Source organism: Engystomops pustulosus, chromosome 1 (assembly GCF_040894005.1).
Source record: "Engystomops pustulosus chromosome 1, aEngPut4.maternal, whole genome shotgun sequence".
NCBI classification, from domain to species: domain Eukaryota; kingdom Metazoa; phylum Chordata; class Amphibia; order Anura; family Leptodactylidae; genus Engystomops; species Engystomops pustulosus.
Window position 1 is genome coordinate 270,718,410 of NC_092411.1, and position 23,842 is coordinate 270,742,251.

The window sequence follows — 23,842 nt, forward strand, 5'->3', positions numbered from 1 at the left end:
CCATGGCCACACCCCTCGTGCACCATATGGCACAGACACGCACCTAATGCACAGAGAATTTCATTTGCATAAAGAGATGCCAAAAAAAAAAAAAGGCAGAATGGTGGGAATAAATCTCTAATAGGAAATCTACCATCAAAATATTTGTTATCCATGGCCTCCTTTTTTAGAAATCAACTTATGGGTCAGAAGGGCTCTGGGGGCATAGAGCCCCTCTATGCTGTAACTTCACAGGCTGTTACACTGTGCAGGAGTACGTACCCTTCCCGCTGTGCGAGATTACAGCAGGCAGAGGGAGCTGGGGGATGGGGGGGGGTGAGACAGTGTAACAGTCTGAATCTACAACACAGAGGGGTTCTGGTAATTTTAATATTTGACTAGCATAAATGTAATAGTCGATTTTAGAAGGAAGGAGGCCATGGATAACAAATATAAGAAGATTACCAGAATCACGGTGCCTGGATCTATGAGTAATGTCCCTGGTTTATCAGGATGGGTTTTGATGGTAGATTTTCTTATATATATTCAGTCAAAACCACATTGAGGCCCCAAGACACTGAATACAGTTACTCTGTATAGGAGGCGCAGGAGACTTGCTGAAAACTTAATGCATGTGATATCTGGGGATAGAGATAGCCCACACGAGAGGAGATGGGCAGCAGCATATTCCCTTCTCCTTATGGACAATACATGAATTCTTGGAAGAGTGTGCATGCGATTTAGGATTTGATGGGAATAGCTGTCAACTAGATGGCAATCAGGTCTGCATCTATCAGATTCCTCCATTAACAACCATGTTCATATTAGTTAGGCCGAAAATGGAGACCAATGGCAGGGAGGGGGGGGGGGGGGTTCAAATAGAACACATAGCCCTTAGATGTTATCTAATAGACAGTAAGAGAATGTTGTTAAGGTGGTGCAGGACCCCCCTCTATAGCTGAACACGTTGCACCTTGGTTAGACATGAAAGTTCATTTGCACAAGCAAAGGCGGATGACCAGCTACCAGACATATAGGGTTGTCCCGACACTCCCCCAATATAGGGGCAGATATAGAGTCAATCATGCTGGGTTTAAAAAAAAATTCCTCAATCACACAACCCCTTTAATTCAAGAGTAAAAAACTGCTCCGAACACAATTTCGTAAAAATTTACAATACCTTATTGCCTCCGACTAAGAACAGATCCACGGCCGCGATGTTGAAGCCGTTCTTCTCGCAGAGGCAGCTTAAGATTTCCTTGATAGAGAAGCCACTTTTCACGGCCATGGCACAGGACGAGCCGTCAGGCAGGGTGATGTAGCAGTGCTTGGGGGGTTTCTCCGAAGATGACACTCTGGATGATTCAAACTATAGAAGAGAGAAAAGTGACAGGTCATAAAGAAGCAGACGGCAGAACCGGGGATTCAGACAACGCGGCTCATTTACCACCTCCGGGGAAGCAGCAGCACAGCGCGAAAACCTACCGGATGCTGGAATAGTAAGCAAATTATTCAAGCCTCAAGTATTAGTATTTGTAAATCCAATCACTCTAGAGAAGTTGTTTTGTCTGGATTCCATTTAGCATAAAGTGAACGGTAAGGGTCCGACTGCTGGGACCCCCACCTATCACGATAATGGGCCCCACCGGGATCTGGAGAAGATACAATCAATAGTATGGAGCTAGCCATCCCTCCCTTACAATTGAATGGAGCAGCAGGATGCATGATCATTACTCTGCTCCACCCATTAGTAAATGGTGGATATCCCAGCAGTCATTTTGAGTATAACTTAAAAACTTGGGCCAACCCCTTTAACAAGGTGTCTGCCTTTGTCCCCTCTCCAACTCATCTGTATCCTCTTTACAATGTGGAGTCCTGAGCTAAAGCCTGCAACATCTCTTTGTTTTTCCATCTCTTGAGATCTTTGTTACTTTTGTAGCTGCTGCCTGACATTGAGCACAGCCACTTTCCTTAGTTGTAGCCAGAATACCCGAGTCTCTCTCATTCTGAAGTCCCAGTTTGGTTTATACAATTACCGCAGGTTAGGTGCTTTACTAAACATCCACAAAATTCAGTGAAACCCACAAATAATTAGTATTCTATTCCCTAACTCAGCGGAAGGACATGTAATATTCATCAGAACACGGAACAGCCAGATCGGATGGATTCAAGTCCAAGTTCCCGGAGCCGTCTGAAGGTGAAGTTTACAATTCTCCCGCGGGGAAATACACACCAGTCTATGCTAAAATGTACAGAATCAGTGATGCAAGGTTATAATGTCAGGACGACCGATAACAATTTCTGTCTGGTAAAACGATTACAACTTTAATGTGACGCTTACCTCCAGCACATTGCCATTACTGCCACAATGAATCATCTCAAGACTCGCCGAAGAGGAGACAGAACCCTGCGACTCTCGCCTCCTGCTGGGGGCCCCGTTGATAAGAGACGACTCTGCCAGGAAAAAGGTTGGAGAAAAATACAAGTAAGATGAGAAGTAATAGGAAAAGCTTATCTCCCCCCCCCCCCCCCCCCCCATGTCACAGTCAGAAGCTGCATGCAGGGGGTCGTGCTTTAACATATTAGGTAGCACGTGTCATATACACTCCAATCTATTATTCTGGCGTTTCTAGCTTTCCATCTTAATGGAGCACTAAGCCCCTCAGGCTCATTTGCATAATGTAAAAGCTTTTTTTAAAAAAAAGTTGTGGTAATCTCCTTATATTAGTTATCCATGGTCTCCATCCTTTTAAAATCCACTTTTAAAATTATGGTAATGAGACAGAAGGGCTCTAGGTGGCCTTACCAGAGCTGCTCTGTGCTGTAGCTTCACTGGCTATAACACGGTCTCTCCCCTGCTTCTCCATCATTTTCCCCTCCCTCTGCCTGCTGTAAGTGTTCCTGCACAGTGTAACAGCCTTTGAAACTACAACTCCTTCTCCATCCCTCTACCTCAGGAAGTCCAAGCACAATCTCAACCAATAAAAAAAAGAACATGTATCAAACGTAAACGTTTCTTAAAGGGAACCTGCAGAAATTAACTTTAAGGGGTATCTACACTAAGATAAGATTCTTAAACATACTCATGATTAGGTGAGTTAGCAGAGTGGAGACTGTTATTGTGTTTTATAACCATCTCATTAATCTATCCTTTTCTATGTGTCAGATACTAGTAGACTGTTCCGAAGCCAAATAAAAGTGTAGATAAACCTTGTACCCTGACAATCTAAGCACATTGTCAGCACACAGCATCTCATAACACAAAAGAATCATGAAGTGTCTGGTTAGAGAGTCCCCGCTCACACTCTGGAATCTTACACTGACCGTCACTGAGCGATAGGAGCTAAAACGGCAATAAAACGGAGTGAAATTGCAAAGTAAGGGGTCAAAAGTTATCTTTATTGTATAAACATAACTAGGGGATTAAAAACTTTTAATGGGAAAACCCCTTTAATAAACCAATACCAGTAAGTTGACGAGCAGATTAACACCTTCCAGTCATGTTTTCTCATGGGGCAACATTGTAGCAGTATCCAGAAAATAAACTTTGAAATTAGATCAAAATTGATTGTATAAGGTCACGGAGGCGGAGAGTTTAGTACTAAAGTCCTGCTCTCTTCTCCTCAGAGCATTCCCTGTTATATTACCGAAAGTCCTGCATCCAGGGACATCACTTACCATCTCTCCATAAGTCTGGTGCATCATATAAATCACAGTAGAGGAAACATCATGAGGTTGGGAGAACTTGACTCTCCGCCCCCTTGACTTTATACAACCATTTTAGATCACATGTAAAACAAATAAACTGGATGATACCCCTAAAACATGAGCAGGAAGGTGTTAAGCTGACAGGTTCCCTTTAAATCTATTGCACTGTTCCTCCGTTAGTCCGAGATATGTGCAACAATCTTAACAAATAGGTATTACGACTCTCAATGGCAATAAGTGGTAGTCTTCAACAGTCTGATATTGACAAATTGGTAATAAATTGTAATTGGATCACAGACATCCCAATACAATTTATTCATACATTTCCAGGAGGATTAACAGAGGGGTAATATAAATGATACCTCTGGAGCCAAGTTTAATACTCCAAAGAGGTTATTATATATGGAAGGGATGTAGTCACAAAAATAGGATATGGAGAAAGTTTACAGGAACTTTTTAAGCCTGTAATTCATTATATATGTGGGTAGATTTCTAGTTTGTCACTTTTTGGCAGGTCATGTAGTTACCATTAGTGATGTCTCCATTCTCTCTCTTCTTCTGTGACTTCCCCATGCTTTTACTCCTTGACCAGGAGAAGAACGTCCCTTTCTTCTTCTTCTCATTGTCTTCCTCTCCTCCGGACTCGTCGTTCAGAGATCTTCCTGACTTGGTTTTCTTGCTGGATTGCTGTACATACACAGGAAAGAGAGGTCAGGTCAATTACTTCTACGACCAGAGCATTAGCTTCCAGAGATGATATTTTTATCTTCTTCCACCAGTGGGCGGTGAGATTCTGCTTATCTGGTGGTAGGGACAAACACACTTCAGTGGAGACACTTCTGGAGATTGATGGCCGTTAAGTATGACACCAGGTCAGACATAGTAGAGCACTCAAAGAGCCAAGTGCACTTATCCTCTAGACCAGTGGTGGCGAACCTATGGCACGGGTGCCAGAGGTGGCACTCAGAGGCCTTTCTGTGGGCACTCAGGCCATCACCAGAGATGACTCCAGGTATCTTCCAGCAGTCCCAGACAGCACAGGACTTGCTGTGCACAGAGCTATTTTAAAGTGACAGCTCTACCTGGGACTATTTTCTGCTTTATTGGTGTCCTCAGGTGCCGGTATCAATGAAAACTGTGACAGAGAAGGGAGTATAAATCACAAATTACATTTCTATGTTGGCACTTTGGGATAAATAAGTAGGTCTTTGTTGTAGTTAGGGCACTCGGTCTCTAAAAGGTTCGCCTTCACTGCTCTAGACTATCACAGCCTGGGAGAGATCATCCCCAGCCCAACTATGTGGAACACAAAAACATCTCAAATCCAAACCATTCTTGATGGTATCTTCACACTCCAGAGGGCTTACAATAAATGGACCATAATTTACACACGAAAACGGTGACTTTTTTTCAGACACAAACCCGAATTCGACTGTCTGCCAAATAGCAGTAAGAAGTTTGTCAAGCTTGATATAAATCTGTTACATTTTTCATACCTTCTTCGGAGTGGAGATGTTGGAGCGGTCAGAGCTTATGCTATGTTTTGAGGTGGGACTACTCGGTATCTCCTGAGGGTCTGGGAGGGATCTCCCTTCCACTTCTGCAAGCATACACTCCTGGTAGAGGTGAGACTTCAGGAAGCGGGTGTAGCTGTCAAATTTCATAAGGTTAAAAATCTGAAATTTAAGAGAAACAAAAAAAAAAAATAATAATAATGAAAATTGTTTTTATGCAGTTCCCCCATCTGTACAAATATTTCACTACAGGCGGTCCCCTACTTAAGAACACTCGACTTACATACGACCCCTAGTTACAAACGGACCTCTGGATATTGGTAATTTATTGTACTTTAGTCCTAGGCTACAATAATCAGCTGTAACAATTATCACAGGTGTATGTAATGAAGCTTTAGAGTTCATCCTGGTTCTTATGAAAACCCAACATTTTTAAAATCCAATTGTCACAGAGACCAAAAAAGTTCTGGCTGGGATTACAATGATAAAATATACAGTTCCGACTTACATACAAATTCAGCTAAAGAACAAACCTACAGAACCTATCTTGTATGTAACCCGGGGACTGCCTGTATATCATTTATAGAAAATTGTAACAATTTTAGTTATAGTTCAGACACAAACAAAGAAATATTTTAAAACTGAGTGTAATAAATTAAAGTTTTTTGTGGCATCAGAAATAAAATTAAGAAAAATAAATAAAAACCCTGATACACCATATGAGAATTAATAGACTGAGCCAGAGACTTGCTCCAACAGGTGTCAGACGCTTTTGACCACTTCATTGTCAAAAAAAAATCCATAAATTAATTGGCAAGGACACAAAACAAAAAAAATAGAAGATAAATTTCAAAGGGAAATAAAAAGCAAATTAAAAAAATATATATACATAACAGTAGTAATAATCATCATTATAATAATCATTGTAGTAATAATAGCAGTAGTAATAAAAAATAAAAGTTTGAAAAAAACCTTATAAAATAGAAATAACGCAGCCGTACCTGGAGCTGCTGTTCTTTGAACATATCCGGGTGCGGCGCATTCAATATGTCATCGGCTAGTTGAGCCTGGCTGTCAATATTTACTGGCGTTGTTGCTTTGCTGCTCAAGAACTTATTAAATATCTCCCGTGCTCGGTATGACAGCTGTAAAATAAATACAAAAAAACACACACTATTAATAAACAAACAAACAACAATCTCAGCTTTAGGGGGTGCTGCGCATGCGCACTGCTGTGCCCAGCCTTATAGGGGGGCATCACTACACAAGCGCAGAGAAACCGGTTCTTCAGGTTTGAGGATAACTGGCTATCGATGTATGAAGCAGAAAGTCACGGATTTTTTTTTCAGAATCCACAAACCCCGGTCATAACAGGATTACGCACAAAATTCATTCGTTGCGTAAGCAATCTACCTCATTTTTGTCATGAGCTGGAACACGACTAAAATATTCGCAGGACTGCCAGAACAAGATGTTCTCCTCGCTGAACTCCTTCTTCAGGAATTCCTGCAGGGGACAAGACAAAAAAAAAAAAACACGGATCGCAATAAATCACCTCTGCTACATACATAAATCAAAGGGGGGGGGGGGAGATCTGAGAGTTTAAAAACATTGAACATATTCACAACCTGCTAGAAAAACAAGTGCAATAAACCACCAAAAACTTTGTCCGTCTGATGAACTTTATTGATACAGGACATAAAAACATTTGACCTAAGCACAGATTAGTTACAAGGTCTAGGTGAGAGAGTGGAGTGATGTATAACTGCAGGAGCAGACTACACAGGAGTTCTTTGTAGTCTGTAACCATAGAAACACATAGAAATGTATAGAAGCTACATAACCCAAACTATAGAGAGGTTTTTAAAGACGCTAAATTGTTAATTTGTAACACAAGGAACGGTTCTGTACCAAGAAGAGTCTCCTCAGAGCCTACACCCTAGCACAAGACATCTGTATCTTAGTGCTACCATGAGTTTCGGTCGTACCTGAACTGCAATTTCCCAATGAGGAATTATTATTTTTGGATTGTCCATTTTCAAAAATACCAACTTCACTTAGCAATAACCTCATTGCAATGAGTCTCCCTGCTCGGAATCAAAGTGATCGAGTTCCAATCACGATCTTCCAAGAGTGCAATTTCCCAGCAGCACCACCACAGGCCAAATTAGGTATTACACACTTTCAATTGGATGTGGGTCCTCCAGAGCAAATGATTCCCCATTATATCAGAAATCCCTAAAAAGAGTTCTAAAAAAAAATTGGTTTCACAACACAAGAACAACCCACTTAACTTTTTTTTTTTAGACATGGCGCCAAGCCACATAGTGAACTCATTATTGTAATTTCCATGTAAAACTAATTTTTCTGCACATGGATTGTCAGATTTCTTTTTTTGATGAGCCACTTCAGCGGCAGCTGCTCCACTTATGGCTTGAAGAGCACTCGGCAATTACTCCGCTTTATCACAGTTCCTTTCCAGCAGTTGTCCCGATAAGCCCCGTACTTGGCTGCTCTCTACTCTAAACATACGGTATGTGCCGGCAAAATGAACTTTAGTTATAGGTTTTATTCAAAATTTTTGTTGACCCATTTTTCAAAAAAGTGTTCATCTACTAGGATCAGTGGTCTAGTTCGGGGTCATACTTACTGTGAAATATCGGACCCCTACTGGATCCTGGAGGAGCCGTTCGAAGGATACGGCCCAGCTGGCTACCCGCCGTTCTCCGAGTCTCCGGCAGCTCTGTACACTGGGCAGGCTGGCATTGCTGCTCAGGCTGTTCTCGCTGATACATCCTTTTAGATCAGTACTGTTCAGTTCTAGTGGGAAACATAACAGGGAATTATGATTTACACTGTAGCCCATAAGCTATCTACATAGGCAACAACCAAAAATTTCGGCATGGAAGGATTGACTTGAACAAGGCAAGACAATAGTGTTGCGTAGGGTTGTTGTTCATCAGAACCTGATTGTATTCTCAACCATATTGAATTGGCGACCCAATGTAAAACTGAGGACTTATTTTTAATATTCAAAGCTGACTTCACAACTTTGGATATCATCCCCTTTCAAAAAGGTCACTTGAGAAAACCTGATCGCACCCCCACCCCCCCCACCACCAATGTGTTAAGTAGGTGATAAAACACTATAGGCCGGGACACCAAGGAAGATACAAGACATTTCATACAATGAGAGCGATCCCACCCTGATTACAAAGAAGATAGCTTGCCTGTAAACCTTTCACGTTGCGGTATGTGCAAATATTTTTTGTAGAAGCGAGATACTAGCACAATGGCAAGGCCACGCTATACAATCACACGCATGCCTCAGTAAACAAAAATAACCAATCCCGATTTCTGTAAAAAGTTGATTTACAAGTACATCCTTATCTACAGTTATATTTGCACCTCTGAGCTCAAACAACCCGGTACCCCCTGCTGATTCAGTCCGATTTGCATTCCCGAAAAGCACAGCATCTTCTCCCCACAAGATCTGCATACATATACATGACTCCGCAGTGTTATATGTAACGCTTTCAGAGCTTTTATCTCCGCTCTGGCAAATAACAGTGCACTGTTAAGATAAGGCTGATCTAACACATGGGACGCACCATGGTGGCAGCCGGCAATCAAATCATCACACAGCCCACAAGGCCCCGGGATTAGAGGCTTGTCAGGATAATTAAGCCTCCCCCTCTGCGCTCTGTGTGCGGGGTGGCAGTCAATGGGCAATCAGCTTGACTAGAGAAAGGAGAACGTGCCAAAAGACCTATCATTATGTTAACGCGCCACGTGCAACAAAGAGGGCCTTTCCACGGGCTTGCACATTCATATACCAGCAGAAAGGCCTGTTATTTTCATTATTGTTTATTTAATCTGAGCCAAGAAATTCTGTAGAGCGACTGAGGGGCGGTGTCGGGCAAATGTGTTCATCCATAGAAAACATACAATAGCCCGGAGCTGAATAACAAGATGGGATATACACAGGGCCACCACCGAAACATCCATTATGTATAAATTATTGCCAAGGTTTGGCAGACAAGAGGTTGGTATTCGGGTCTTCATATTTTTGAAGCGTTGGACAAGGGTTCCAACATCTATTGTGGCCATTTTTTAGAGTTGTCGGGCACAAGATGAAAATCCAACAAAGGTGTGATGACACGTTCTGATCTCTGAACAATTGGTGACCAATAGAGTTATATCTTAAGTTGGTTCCCCTACAGGATGCCCAAAAATATCAAACTCAAAAAGATTTGCCAAAACAGAACTTTCATCTCTAGTCAATGCCCTTGGAGAAAAGTCTTGAAACAATCAAAGACTTGTGGGCCTGAGATACATTAAAGAGATGAAAGAAACCATAGAAATAGTATAGAACAAACTAGCCAATTTTCCTTCACATCCAAAACTACGAGGATCTAGAACGTTACAAAAGATTTTGGAAGATAGTCTGATAAATAGTCACCCCCATACCCACTCAAAATTGGCCGAGGGTGTATACATCTTATTAACAGGAAGCATAGATTAAGCCACTGCCAGACTTCATCGTTGGTCCAGTAGCTTGAGAAAGTGACCTGTCCAATCTCGTCCCTGACATCTGGCCAGAGATTGGCCACCACTAAACACCTAGGTCAAATGTGACAATATCAAAAGGGGCACCAACATTCATCTAATCTGTATGACCTCCTGAACAATTTTTTGTACGTAATCAAATATACATTAATATTTTCTGCACTGATCTACAGAATAGGGAACATTTTGGCGTTTCAACTGTTCCTAAATTTTACAACTGGGGTAGTATAGGGTGCAGAAGGGCTTACTGTTGATATCCATTATCCATCATGGTTTAGAAGGTTATGTGCGTGTGCAGATTATTATAGATTGTTTATGGTCCAGCAATTGAGACCACTAGCAATCACAAACGTGTGAGTCCCATTAACCTCTAACGCAGTGATGGCGAACCTTTTGGAGACAGAGTGCCCAAACTACAAGCTGAATCCACTTATTTACTGTGAAGTGCCAACATGGCTTTTTAAGAAGTAACTTATTGCTACCTGCTCTTCCACATCTTTCAATCGTATTGGCCCCTGAAGCCACCAATACCGTTGAACAAAGGAGGGCCAGTTCCTACTCTCATTATAGCTTCTCTCCAAGGTCTCTCTGTACAGGAAGAATGGTTGGTCCAGAATGGTGAGAGAAGCATCTCTTAAGTTGCCTGGGACTGCAGGAAGATTTGGTGTATTTGGTCATATTTGGTGAACTCTGTCCTGGGGCAACAGTCTGAGTGCCAACAGAATTGGCTCCGAGTGCCACTTCTGGCACCCGTGCCATAGGTTCGCCACCACTGCTCTAACGTATTCTCCCAGAAACCCCTTTATCCATCTCTGGCAGTCGAAAGAGAATAAGTAGACACATGCTCAACTGCTACACCATTAATTAGGTATAGACAGACACTAATTTTCATGATCAAAGGGGATTCCATCAGTCATGACCCCACCTACCAGGAAGGGATTCCCTATCCACTGGATAACTTCCCAACTTCGGACAATCCCCCTTGAATTTTGACCATTCAAGCTTGAAAAAAAATTGGAAGAGATCATATCCTGTACATTTTAAAGAAATAAAAGTGAAGTCGAGGTTTTCCAAACCCTCATAGCTTTTATAGATTTGGCAGAATCTTGTAGAACACTAACAGTTTGTTTTCCAATTACACTTCCACCATTGGAGCCAGATTTAGGATCTGGATTTTCACTCCACTAAGAAATAATATTCTCAAAAATAGCCAAGACACATAAAAAGACGGAAGTGTATCTCACAAAAATACTAATCACGGGATCCAGGTCCAACTTGGATCTATAAGTGCATGAAGTTTTCATAGGTGAAGTCCTGCGTGTCCTCATTCCCAACGCTCTCTCTCCAAGGCACATATCTAGCTGACCACAGAGCAGGAGATGTGACATTCACAGGAACCCAGGAGGAAGAACGTCAGGTTTGAGAGTTTACATGCAGGCCAAACTTCTCTAGACGTCTTCCTAGCCCGATTCTTTTGCTCCAGGGGTTCTCCAGTCGCACGGCCAAGAGGACCTCTGGCCTAAGATGAGATGTTCTGCTCTAGATCTGCCAGAACAGTGCTCCGGGCTGCCTTATGTTACCGGGCCATGACATCCACACATTACAGACATGACAACAGAGAGAAGTGCTCGGAGCCAAGCAGGATTATGATCTGACAAAATTAGTGGCCTACTGAATTGTGTACGCTATTACTATTTCAAATAGTAAAAAAGAAAAAAAAAAAAATTGTAGAAAAATTTTAAAAAGAAAAGATTAAAATTATGTAAAATGAAAAAGAAATATATATATATATATATATATATATATATATATATATATATATATATATATATATGATTAAAAATTATAAAAGAAGAAAGAAAGTCTTATGAAAAAGAAAGATTCTTTCCTATCTATTCATCTGGCTCTTTTCCTCCTCCCCACTGGCTGTGAAATCCAGATGCAGGTTAAAGCCTCCTCACTTCCAAAGGGCAAAAGAGTTTAACATTTTTAAAGGGCATCTACCACCAGAATGAAGGATTGTATGCAAATGAGCCTGAGGGGCTCCAGGCTGCAGAGGTGTTACTGGAGCCTGGAGCCCCTCAGGCTCATTTGCATACAGTCCTTCATTCTGGTGGTAGATGCCCTTTAAATAATACTGGATTTTTGGGTTAGGCTGGTTCAGACTGAGCCAGGCCATTTGCTAGATTACCAGATATTATAAAATTATTGATGGTTATAAAATGAAATAAATATATAATTTTTATTACAAAAAGGTTAAATTATTTTAGTTACTAGAACAAAAAAAAAAAAAAAATCTTGAAATTGTACAATTTTTAGCTCAGCATTGCTGTATAGACCTGGGCAATATGAGCAGAGTCATCTCATCTACTATTATTATATGGCATTGGATGCAGACACCCCAGCTCCGCCCATCTGATGTTAGAGGTACAAAAAGGACATGGGCAGGGCTAGAGAGAGCTCCAACTTTGCCAGAATTGGTGGGGAGGTATGTATAAAAGGATGCAGAGCTGAACTTGGTGAAGGTGGTGAAAGGTCCTCTTTGAAAATGGAATGTCCGATAAATGACAACTCTCTTCTATCTGCAACCTAGAGGACAAGTTCCTGATGGACTGATTTTTGGGACCACAAAATGAACCGGAAATCATATGAACCAAAATTGACAGGTGATTTGCAAATGCAGCAGTGACAAATATAGACTAGAGGACCTGATCGTCAGGTTCGGGTTTGACCATCTGACACAGACATATTGCTGGTATAGCATCTAGCCAAGGCTATGATTGGCCATGAAGAGGGGTGGGATGGGGGGCACATAGCCATGATCAATTGCTAGGGATGTCCAATTTCCGGATTTGTGTTTGTCCATCATTCCAGCAAAATATCTGGGTCAAGTGGCCCAAACCTAGGTCCACTCATATTCACTTTTTCTGAGGCAGTGGTCACACATGCTCAGAACTCTTACAATCACCGCACGTTACAGTGGGGTCCGGAGCCTATCCCTTAGTCCTTTTCTGGATTACTGACATAAACATGGTGGTCTACTGACTTCCTACTCTGCCATACATTGTATAGTGGCTGTGATTTGTATTGCAGTGCAGCCTCTTTTAGGCAGATTACAATTCCAAAGTTTAAAGGGGTGGTCCAGAGCTTGAAAAACATGGCTGCTTTCTTCCAAAAACAGCACCACACCCGATCATGGTTAGTGCCGGTATTGCAATCTCCATTCATCTCTATGCAGCGGAGTTGCAATACCATCACAAACCAAGGTCAAGTGTTTTTGGAAGAAGGCAGCCATGTTTTTTTTTTTAACTACCGCACAAGTTAGGGTGCGTTTATACGTTGAGTTTTTCAGATGCAGTTCTTGAAGCCAAAAGCAGGTGTAGATCATGACGGGGGGAAACCAGATCATTGATAGAAACAGTTTATCCCCTGTTTTCACTCCACTCCTGGTTTGGATATCAAAAACTGCATCTGAAAAACTCAGAAATGATGAGGAGATTAAGGGTGTGTTCACACTGTCTACTCGTTCTCCTGTAATCTTGTGGAATTCTGAACAGGTGCCAGATTATCCAAAATGGGATTATATACTGTTATAGGTTTAAAAAAAAAAAAAAAAAAAAAAAAAAAAAGGAGTCCAAAACTTAAAGGAAATCTCCATTCGAGAAGAAAGACTCGTAGGCAAGATTAAAGTGCGGGGAGAGCCTGAATGTATATTTTTAACCTTTGCCGACAGCTGGGATTTGATTTATATTGCTGGGAGCAGATTTTTTTTTTTTTAGTTTTTCCTGAAGAAACTGGCAATTGCCTCCAGAATCTGTCCGATGGGTTATTATAACATTATTCATGTGCCGTTTCCCCCTATCTCTGTGCCGCTAAAAATAGCCATTTCTCTCTGACTAAACATGAAATTGCCGTTTTCTCATGTGCGCTGAATTCTTGAAGACATGATATACATCTTCAGAACATTGTGAGAATAACGCGGGGTTTATCTGCCATCGCTCTGATACACGCCTCAGATCTTATCCCAGATAGGAGGCCGACAATGTGCTGTGAAATATCCTGTAAATTGTTGCTTTCTGCTTTTCACACAGTTCACATGGATAGAAATACCTGATTTGATGGAGGTTTGTGCCGTCAGTCACCTGATGAACTTGCCCGAAGGGACATGTATGGAGGTTTTATTACCAGTTATCTTAAAGGGATATTACAGGATTTAAGTCATGATGGCCGATCCTTAGGGTGCGTTCACACTTTGTGTTTTTTAATGCATTGCCAATGCAATACAACTGCGTTTATACTATGCAAACATAAGGTTTACATTGTGTATACATAAACAATATGTTAAAACACGGTAAGACATTGTTAACATAATACAAACGCACCCTTAGGATAGGGGATCAATATATTGCAGGAGGCTCCGACATCCGGGATCCCCAGTGGTTATCTGTTGAAGATACAATACGAAGCACAACCACTAAACATTGCATGGCACGGTGTTAAGTAAGCAATTAAAGGGGTTCTCCTATGAGACAGGAAGTCACTTTCATTTGCCAGGGTACTTGACTTCCTGTGTTGTGTCCTGATTGGAGGTCACTCAATAATAATAATAAAATAATAATAATAATAATAATAATAATAATAATAAACTCCTTTCTTTATATAGCGCACACAGATTACGCAGCGCTGCACAAAGCATGTCAAATTGGTCCCTGTCTCCATGGGGCTCACAATCTAAACAACCTACCAGTAGGTTTTGGAGTGTGGGAGGAAACCAGAGGACCCAGAGGTGGGATTTGAACCCAGGACCCCAGCGCTGCAAGGCAGAAGTGCTACTCACTCAGCCACTCTGGATGCAGCAGGACCTGTGACACCCCATCCTCACCCCAATCTCATCAACTAAACTAAACTTGCACCCAGCCAATCATATACAGATCACATAAAAAGGTTAGATTACGTTTTAGAATAACCCTTTAAAACTGATAGTCCTTAGTAGACCGAATACAAACTTTTCTGCTTTTAGTCTGAAAAGGGCGCCACAACCTTCCATAGGTTGTGTGTGGTATTGCAGCTTGACCTCCTCCACTTCTATAAGTAAACTGCAATACCAGACTCGACCCAGGGACAGGGGTGGCGCCACTCTTTGAAAGAGCCTCCTGTTTTGAGACGCTATATTTAAAGGGCTCCCCCTTTATGACAACCCCCTTTCCATATACCTCTAAAAGGGTAGATGTTAGTAGTTGAAAGTGACCTTGTATTGTGTAGAGGCTGTGACGAGTATTACAGTTATGGTTTAACTCACTGCAGATGGTGCAGTAGTGATACACAGACCAGCAATAGTTATTTTTAGCTACCCCTTTAAAAGATGGCCGCCCTTGGCGTTTATCTGGCATCTGTAGGATTGGCTACAAACCACATATGTCCAGTGGGTGCACTGTAGAACTAAAGGGATCAGTGAAAGTGTCTTATGATCCTTCTTGATCAACACCTCCAGATGTAGCAGAGCTGAATACATCAACACCCAGTGTACCCACTTCTACCATGGAATAACAAACTCAGCTCTGCTACTCCTGAATGTTTCCCACCAGTTAATTGCATTGTTCTTGCACAGAATCTTCTGTCCAAAGCCAAAAAAAAAAGTTCCTGGAAATAAGGTCTAGGGCTTTACAAAGAATTATTAGCTACGTAATTGATGCCATCTTAATGGGGCGCAGGATCGTTGCCAAGTTAAAGGAATGCATTATATCGTGTTCTGCCCTGGTATAGCAGAGGTAAAAACGTGTCACTAAAGCTATGAACGTGTTCTGCCAAGGAGGAAAGATCTTCACACAAGCCACAAGAGAGTGAAAAGGGAAGAAGGACAGGGGGTGGCACGGCCCATTACCTGGGTACAGCTGGTAGGATCCCGTGTGCCACCTCACCAGATACTTCAAATCACTCACAGAGAACCAGCCATCAGAATCCATGCCCGCTTCAGCTGCTGCTCCCCATGGCCCCGCGGGTACAGCCCCTGGTAATGAACTGCCACATTGTTCCTGGTTAATGCCTCCACATTAGAAAGACGAAAAATTAACGGAATTTTCCTGAAATATCCGCGGCCAGTCTTCCCTTCCTGACTGATTGATCCCCCTTCACCACCCCCTTCTATGGCTCCAAGGAGTGAAAACCGATAGGACCCTTAACAAAGCAGCACGGGAAGGCTACTAAATAATGGAATAAAGAGGACCTTTAGCCTGCCGCAAATAAAGACGCCTCAATTATTAACGCCACAGCCGCCAGCGACCAATGGCGAGGAGAGGAGCCACTTACCAACTTTACTCTTATGTTATATTGGTGATACAGGTGGGGGATAGCCTAAAGCTGCAGCAGTACTACACGTATGAGCATCCCCACTGCTGGAAGGATAGTGCCCAATCTGTGCAAGGCGGCAGAGTGAAGCTAAAGGTTTATATTTCATATAGGTTTATAATGAGCTCCTCCAGTTCCAGCACCAGAAGTCTGGACTTCAGATTCTTCTCACTTCAGGTCCTCAGTTCTGATGCTGGAATTCCAACCCTCTGGACTTCTGGTCCCTCACACTTCTCTCAACGAGGCTGGTGCTGGCACTCCTATCTAATGGTCCCTCTCACTTCGGATGCCAGCACTTCGATCGTCTAGACCAGTGGTGGTGAACCTTGGGCAGAGGTAGCACTCAGAGCTTTCACTTTGCTAGGACAATGGCCTGGTCGCCCAAAGAATTTGCCAGGACTCACACAATTCTCATGCAGTCCTTGGCAACCTAGGAAGGGCTGTGCTCTGGGATATTTTAAAGATTCACCTTTGGCTGCCTGGGACTACAGGAGGAGCTAGGATATGTGGACAGGGCAGGGATATCATTAGAGCAAGGGGACCCTGGTGGGATGCTACAAAGATAGTCCCACTTTCTCCTCCTTTCTTCAACAGCATTGGTGTCCTCAGGCCCTAATATGATTGAAAGTGTATCAAAGCAAAGTTGTGATAAATAAGTAGGTTATGGTTGTAGTTTAGGCACCTGCTCTGACGGATTCACCATCAGTGCTCTAGACTAATGGCCCCTCTCACTTCTATGGAGGTTCCCATTTCTAGTGCTGCCAATCAAATCCTATGAACTTCTGGTCGCTCACACTTCTCCCAACAAGGCTGGTGCAGACACTCCGATCCTCTAGACGAAGGCCCATTGCCCATGAGCGAGTGATGTGATCTACCCAACAATGCTCTAGACCAGGGGTCAGGAACCTTTTTGGCTGAGAGAGCCATGAACGCCACATATTTAAAATATTATTCCGTAAGAGCCGTACAATATGCCCATGCCCCCAAGTAGATAGGTAGTCCCAGTGTCACGGGTGCCCCTGTGATCTACGTCTGGGATCGCAGGCACACCCATGCCCCTCTCTGTGGCAGCGCCCCTTTCTGTGCTCACTCACCTCATCATGTTCCCACTCCCGTCCTGGCTGGCCAGCGCGCTGGCACTCATTTATTTTAAGGGCCAGCGCGCCGCTGGTGCCATTGGTGCTACCCTCTTCCCGGGTTCCTATAAAGACCGGCGGCTCCCAGCATTCCCCGCCAGATCTTAGTGCTTCATGCCGATTAGGAAGCTTTCCACAGTGTTTCCTTCCCAAGTGTTGACCTCCTGTTGTTACCCCAGACCTGTTCCTGATTCTGCTCCTTCGCTGTCAGCCCTGTCTTCTTGATCCATCAACGACCTGGCATCATTGCCTCCTGACCGTCTGCCTGTTCCTGACCACGAGACTGCCTAGTGATCCTGCACCTCGACCTTGGCTACCACCGCGCACAAGTCACGCCTGTGGAATGACCTGGTGGTACCACGCTGCAGCAAGACCATCCTGCTTTGCGACGGGCTCTGGTGAAGACCGGGGCCACTTAGATTCTGGTCCCAGGTGTCTGCTTACATCATCGTCTGCAGTGGTCCAGGGGGTTCACTATTCCAAATCCTAATACCCACCACATGCCTCCCAGTAGATGGTTAGCCACATTGATCAGTCTAAGGCCCCTTCCACACTTGCGTTGCAGATCACGTCAGTCTGATCAGGGAGCGATCAGGGTTTGGTCAGTGAAAAACTGACATTTTGTATCAGAGTTCAATCAGTTTTTCATCAAAATTTGTTCAGTGTCTCAGTTTTTCATCCGCGTTTTCAATGCAATTTAAAGGACTCAGGGCTGAGCTCTATCTTTTATATGGCAATTGATGCATGAAAAACGCATTGCACTTGCATGTGTCTCAGAGTGCAATGCGTTTTTGATGCATTACCATATGGTGCGTCTTTCACGCGTGTGACTTGCAAAAGTAGAGAATGCAGAGATTTAAACGTGCGTTAAAAAAACGCGTGTGTGTGCGTGAATAAAAATGCAAGTCTGAAAAAGCCCATTGATTATAATGCAAGTTCTGCTCGTCAAAAGCACGCGCAGAACACGTGCGTGAAAAACGCAAGTATAGAAGGGGCCTAAGAGACACACAGCAGCCATCACTATTTATTAAAGATCTGTCTGAGAGCCAGATGCAGCCAACAAAAGAGCCATATCTGGCTCCCGAGCCGTAGGTTCCCTACCCCTGCTCTAGACTAATGGTCCCTCTCACTTCTCGAAGCCTCTAGTTCCAGTGCTGGCACTCCAATCCTCTAGACCAGGGGTGGCAAACCTATGTCACGGGTGCCAGAGGTGGCACTCTGAGCCCTTTCTGTGGGCACCCAGGCCATCACCCCAGAATGAAGTTCACCAGACAGGAATCTGCCTGCAGAATCTTCCTACAATGATGGATGAATTTGCCCTCCTCCTTGCAACTGCGTTGGTGTCCGTGGGAGGCTAAAGGATTGAAAATTGTCAATGAACAAGGAGAAATATATTGCTAATCAGAGGTCGCATTAACGCCTCACCAAGCGTCATAGACGCATGATGAGGCGCCATTACTCCCCAGAATAATTGCCATGCGTAAAAGTACGCTTGGGAATTATCCTCTGTAAAGTGCTCGATAAGCAGTGTAGCGCGCTGCAATCGTAGAGGAGAGTTTTACTGTGATCACAGCGCGCGGGCACGGCTCAGCACAAGACCAATAGCAAAGCTCCTTTACGCTGCCAGTATTAAGCAGCATGTAAGGGGCTTTTTTATTGGTTGTAAAGTGCCGCCAGTAGATTGGTCGGGTCTGTGTATCTCCCTGCAGCATAGTGTCACGGATGGTTAGTCAGGCTCTGCATGGGAGAGCCGGCGGGTGCTGGGCGGGATCCCCACTACTTCCTTCAAGTAAGTGTAAACCTCGGGGATATGAGGGAGAGGGTGACGGGGGGAATCCTCACAGGGTCCAAAGATTACTGTGCGATGTCTGGTCCGGACATTACTGACAACCTGAGTCTGACATCCCTGTCACTGGGCACTGCCACAGGGGGCGACACTGTGTACAGGCCCGAGTGCTTGTGTGTATATTACTAGTACACTGGAGTCTGCACATGTTTCATCAGTTTGTGCGGCTGACAGACTTTAGCTATACACGCTCCTCTGCTCCAAAGTACTGTAGAACCAGGTAAAAAAAAGCCATTTGCCAGCTCCCATCCTGCTCCTATCACCTGGCCCTGTACTGTCCTCCAGCCCAAGAAAACCCTGCTCCACGCTGCTGTATGGCACAAGCTGCCTTCCTCCCCCGGACAAGCTGCTGCCGTCATGTCCCTCCAGCCACGGGAGGTGATTTACTGGAGGTCAGGGTAAAGGCCGAGTGTGCAGAGCTGCGTCCGTAGTCCTGCTACCACCTCTCCCTCACACACTGAGCCCAGCATCGGCGATCATCATGGCAGAGGAGCAACAACAAGTTGTGCAGACGCTCCCTCAGCTGCCCCAAGCACCCTCAGCTGCCCCAAGCACCCTCAGCTGCCCCAAGCACCCTCAGCTGCCCTTCTCGTCACCGGGGGCACTGCCAGCTCTGATGACAGGACTGCAGGGCACAGAGGCCAATGCATTGTAATAGATGGTCAATAACGGCATCTGGTAAGCTGCAGAGCCCTGTGTCCTGTCATTCATCTAGCATGTTATTTATCTCTGCCATCCTCCTTACATGTGACTGACATGTACAATGTGGAGAACACATGTCAAAATATCTTATGTATGGATTTTGTACACATGTCACTTAATATATGTATAAGCATATTGGATACATGTCTGTGCGTTTGTGTAAATATATTGGGGCACATTTACTATGGGCAATGCGCTAGTTTTCTGTCGGACTTTGCACATTCTATTAGGTGCAAACTGCTTGCGCAGGTATTTAAGAAGTGTCTGTGCCACATTAGTGTTGCACACTACTGTGTTGTGGTGTGGTTGCACTACTCTTCACATGCCACAAATTTCTGCACTGAACAGGGATCCAGATTTATCATCAAGTGCACCAGAAAAAAAACTGGTGCACTGCGTTGAGGAAGTGCAGGGGGCACCAGATTCATGAAGAGCGTGCGTCAGAAATCCTGTACCCTGTGGGTGAAGACACACTTGGCGCTTTTAAGCCGTTTTTGGGCCGTTTTTAACGGTTTTCAACGCATGCGTTTTTTTTGCGATCTGAAAACGCTCTACTAAAAACTGCATAAAAACGCCACGTGTGCCTTCTGCACATTACACAGGCAACTCCACATGGTACAGACTGCACTGTTCTTAGTAAATGTGCCGAACGGACTCCAGCAACATATGTTCCTCTACTCCACAAGGATTTCGGCAAAAAAAAAAAGGTAGAAAAAGTGAGAGCCATTAGCTGACAAGGATAGTCTGCTTGCCTATGTTTACTATTGCATCACTATCAGTTATATGGTTACAAGGTAAAGGTAATACAATTTAGGCTGCTTTTACACATTCCAGTTGACTTGTGTTTATAAACTCAAGTCAAGCTTTGTGCGATCACATACATGTTTCAGCTGTGATCCGTAAGGGTGTGGCCACACATACTGCTGGCACTGCATTTACAAACGCAGCACTAGCGTACGGGACCGGACGTTGGGACAATAACCTATGCATTTCTATGGTGTGTACTCCTTGTCGGCTAAAAATACTCCTCCAAAATGCCAAGAGGAGTATTTTTACTCTGCCTTGAAAAAGTTAATGCGACCTCTGTTGCTAATTAAATTGCTGTTCTGGCACTTTGCAATAAATAAGTGGCTTTTGGTTGAAGTTTGGGCACTGAGGCTCTAAAAGGTTCGCCATCACTGCTCTAGACTAATGGTCTCTCACTTCTTTGGAGTCCGTCAGTCCCAATGCTGGCACTCTGATATTCCAGAACAGTGGTTCTCAACCTTATTTGGAGGTACCAAACCCACCAGTTTCATATGCTCATTCACCGAAGCCTTCTTTAGTGATAAATCGAATATGTGTGCCTTCACCTCCGTGGTGGAGGCTCCGCTGAATCCCTAAAACCAACTCACTGAACCCCTAGGGTTCGATAGAACCCTGGTTGAGAACCACTGTTCTAGAATAATGGCCTCTCACTTCTCTGGAGGTCCCCAGTTCAAAAGCTGTCACTCCAATCCTCTGGACTTCTCTCTCCAATCCCAGGGGAGAGATTCTCAAGGAATTTAAATCCCTCTCACTTACCAGGAAGCTCCTTGGTTCCTCTTCAGTCTCTAGGACTTCTAGTCGCATCAGACCATAAGCGATGATGTAATTTTCACAGTGTTTGTGATGGTTGAGCCAACGGCTGTGGTCATGTACAGATTATTCACATGTTCATACAGAGGCTAGTGATTGGCTCAGATAGACAATGACTGACATCATCAATTTGTTTAACCTGGTTTCATTACAGTAACTGAGCCATTCACAAGATTCCACATAAACAGAATGAGCAGAACGTGATCACGGAGACCAGTAATAGGCAAAGCCGTAAAGCGCATAATAAATGTGACATCCTCTATACGTTTATGGGGACCAGAGTGCGAGCACTTGAATCAGGAAACATCCAGGAAAATGCAGCCTGCTCACAATTCTTAAAATAGTTTTAAAAAAAAAAAAACAAAAACAAAAAAACAAAAAAAAAAAAAAAACACCCTTAAAAAAAAAAAAAAAAAAAATGTATGTCACCAAAATAACTGCAAACAATAATTTACATGGGCGGTGTTTGGCATTTCTGCTCAAAGTTAAGAGCTGTGATGTAATACCAGTCACAGCCAATAAAATAGGGGGCGCCGATGTAAGAAAGCATATCTATGGTTGGAATTCCAGCCTTTCTTTGTAGCCGTTGTGGAATTTATCATCATGTATCCCAGAGGACATACTAAATATGCAGAGGGTTTTCCTGGAGAAGCTAAGGATGGACTGTGGATGGTAAATCAATGTCTGCCGGCTTTCTAACTTCTACACTTCGAGACGAAAAAAAGAGCAAAACTCGGCTTCCAGTGCTGGAAAACTCACCGCAAACTACTCCAATTTTACAAGAAATCCTAGTAAAGTCCTGAGTCTGGAGCGGAGCCACGCGCTTATGATGAAATATAATCTCCATAACACAGCAGATATCCCCAGTCATGAATTACACGTCAGACACTGCCCTGTTTATACACACAGCTTTCATTTCCTCTCGATTTTAATAAACCGTCATAGAAAAATAAAAAGAAAAAAAAAAAGTTGGGAAAATTATGCAATTTTTTTTATGGTGCCAACTGTTTTCTCAGTAGCTGAACCTGGTATTACAGCTCAGACTCATTCATTCAGATAGGAAGGTGTTGTAATACCCTGGACAGCCACTAAGAAAAGTATGGCGCCATTTCTGGAAAGCAATGAACAAATCAACAGATCATCAGGAGTGAAGAGATCCAATACTGATGGCATAGCCTAATTTTATAGGAATGTAGAACCAAAACTAAAAAAAAAAATTAAAGGGTTCTACAATATTAGTCTAATTCGTCACCCCTGTAAATTTTTCTTTAATTTTAATTTCACTAAGGTTTATCTGTGCCCAGATAGGTGGTTTTACAGCAAAAGTAAAAATTATATATATATAATTTTTTTTTTTTCTCTTCACAAAAAAAAAATCGTTAGTAAAAAAAAAAAATGTTGAAGTCCCAAAAGCAAGACAACTTAAAACTTAGAGAGGAGACATCTTCCAACATCAAAGTTGATGACAAAATTATTAATAAAATCATCATCAATTTTCAGTCCTATTTACACTATCCAATTTAAACACACCCCTCCCCCCCCCAGTCCGATGACTTAAAGGCAACACTCAAAGTTACTTGTGTTTTCTCACCACAGGTCACCGTGCTGAGGTCACCACCAAGTCCCATACAAATACCTCATTGTACTGTTTGGGGGGGGGGGGGGGGTGTTTGGAGAAGTCATACTGTAAAACAAGACACCAAAAATGTTCTTGTAGAAAATGTAAGATGTTAATAGCATCACTAACTCCATAACCTCCCTGGAGATGTACACAGTACATGGATTCCCAAAAATCCATAAATTAAATTTTAGAACCTCAAACTAAGTAGTTTAAACAAAGAAGAAGGAGCCACATAAAGCACCGTGTGGCCAAAGATTATTCAGTTCACCTGTGGTGGAGCTGAAGACACTTCAGATTTTCAGCCCCGAAACAGGACAACCTTAAATCTGCTTATTTGTAGTTGACCGTTTTAGACCCCCCACCCCCCCACCCCAAAAAAACAAAACAAACTAATTTTGAAAAAACAAACAAACAAACTACGGCACTTTGGTATTTCTAGTGGTGATGTCTTCGTCAATATGGTGATTCTGCACATCTTGGTTGTGTTGGGCATTGTGGCTCTGCTGCACCGAATAAGCTGCAATATCACAATCTACCAGCACAGATGTGTGGCACTCTAAAAGAAACAGCCGGGGCACCTATTGTTCCAGGTGACCTGCCACCATGGATAATAAGGGGCCAATTAAAATTAGAAAATTATCCCCTGCACATTAGACATTTTGATCCACAGAAAACCCCATCGATAAAAAGAAAAAAAAACCCTCCTGGATACCACTTTGTAAACAATCGGCCTGGTTCCTTCCCTGTGCTTAATTCCAGGAATTCCGTATTTGTCACAGATTTCATGGAATATGAGCAGGACAGA

At 43.2% G+C, this 23,842-nt stretch overlaps 1 protein-coding gene across 2 annotated transcripts in view; it reads right to left on the reverse strand.

The window, feature by feature from the left end:
- The window catches only part of RGS12 (regulator of G protein signaling 12), a 109,145-nt gene that overhangs the window by 17,205 nt on the left and 68,098 nt on the right, over positions 1 to 23,842 (reverse strand). For both annotated transcript variants that reach the window (XM_072126156.1, XM_072126157.1), the window contains exons 5-11: positions 7,852 to 8,021; positions 6,615 to 6,707; positions 6,203 to 6,346; positions 5,184 to 5,363; positions 4,215 to 4,374; positions 2,321 to 2,433; positions 1,160 to 1,348 (exon numbers count right to left, since the gene is read on the reverse strand). In XM_072126156.1, the coding sequence (XP_071982257.1) occupies positions 1,160 to 1,348; positions 2,321 to 2,433; positions 4,215 to 4,374; positions 5,184 to 5,363; positions 6,203 to 6,346; positions 6,615 to 6,707; positions 7,852 to 8,021 (1,049 nt within the window). The remainder of the gene's footprint in view (positions 1 to 1,159; positions 1,349 to 2,320; positions 2,434 to 4,214; positions 4,375 to 5,183; positions 5,364 to 6,202; positions 6,347 to 6,614; positions 6,708 to 7,851; positions 8,022 to 23,842) is intronic.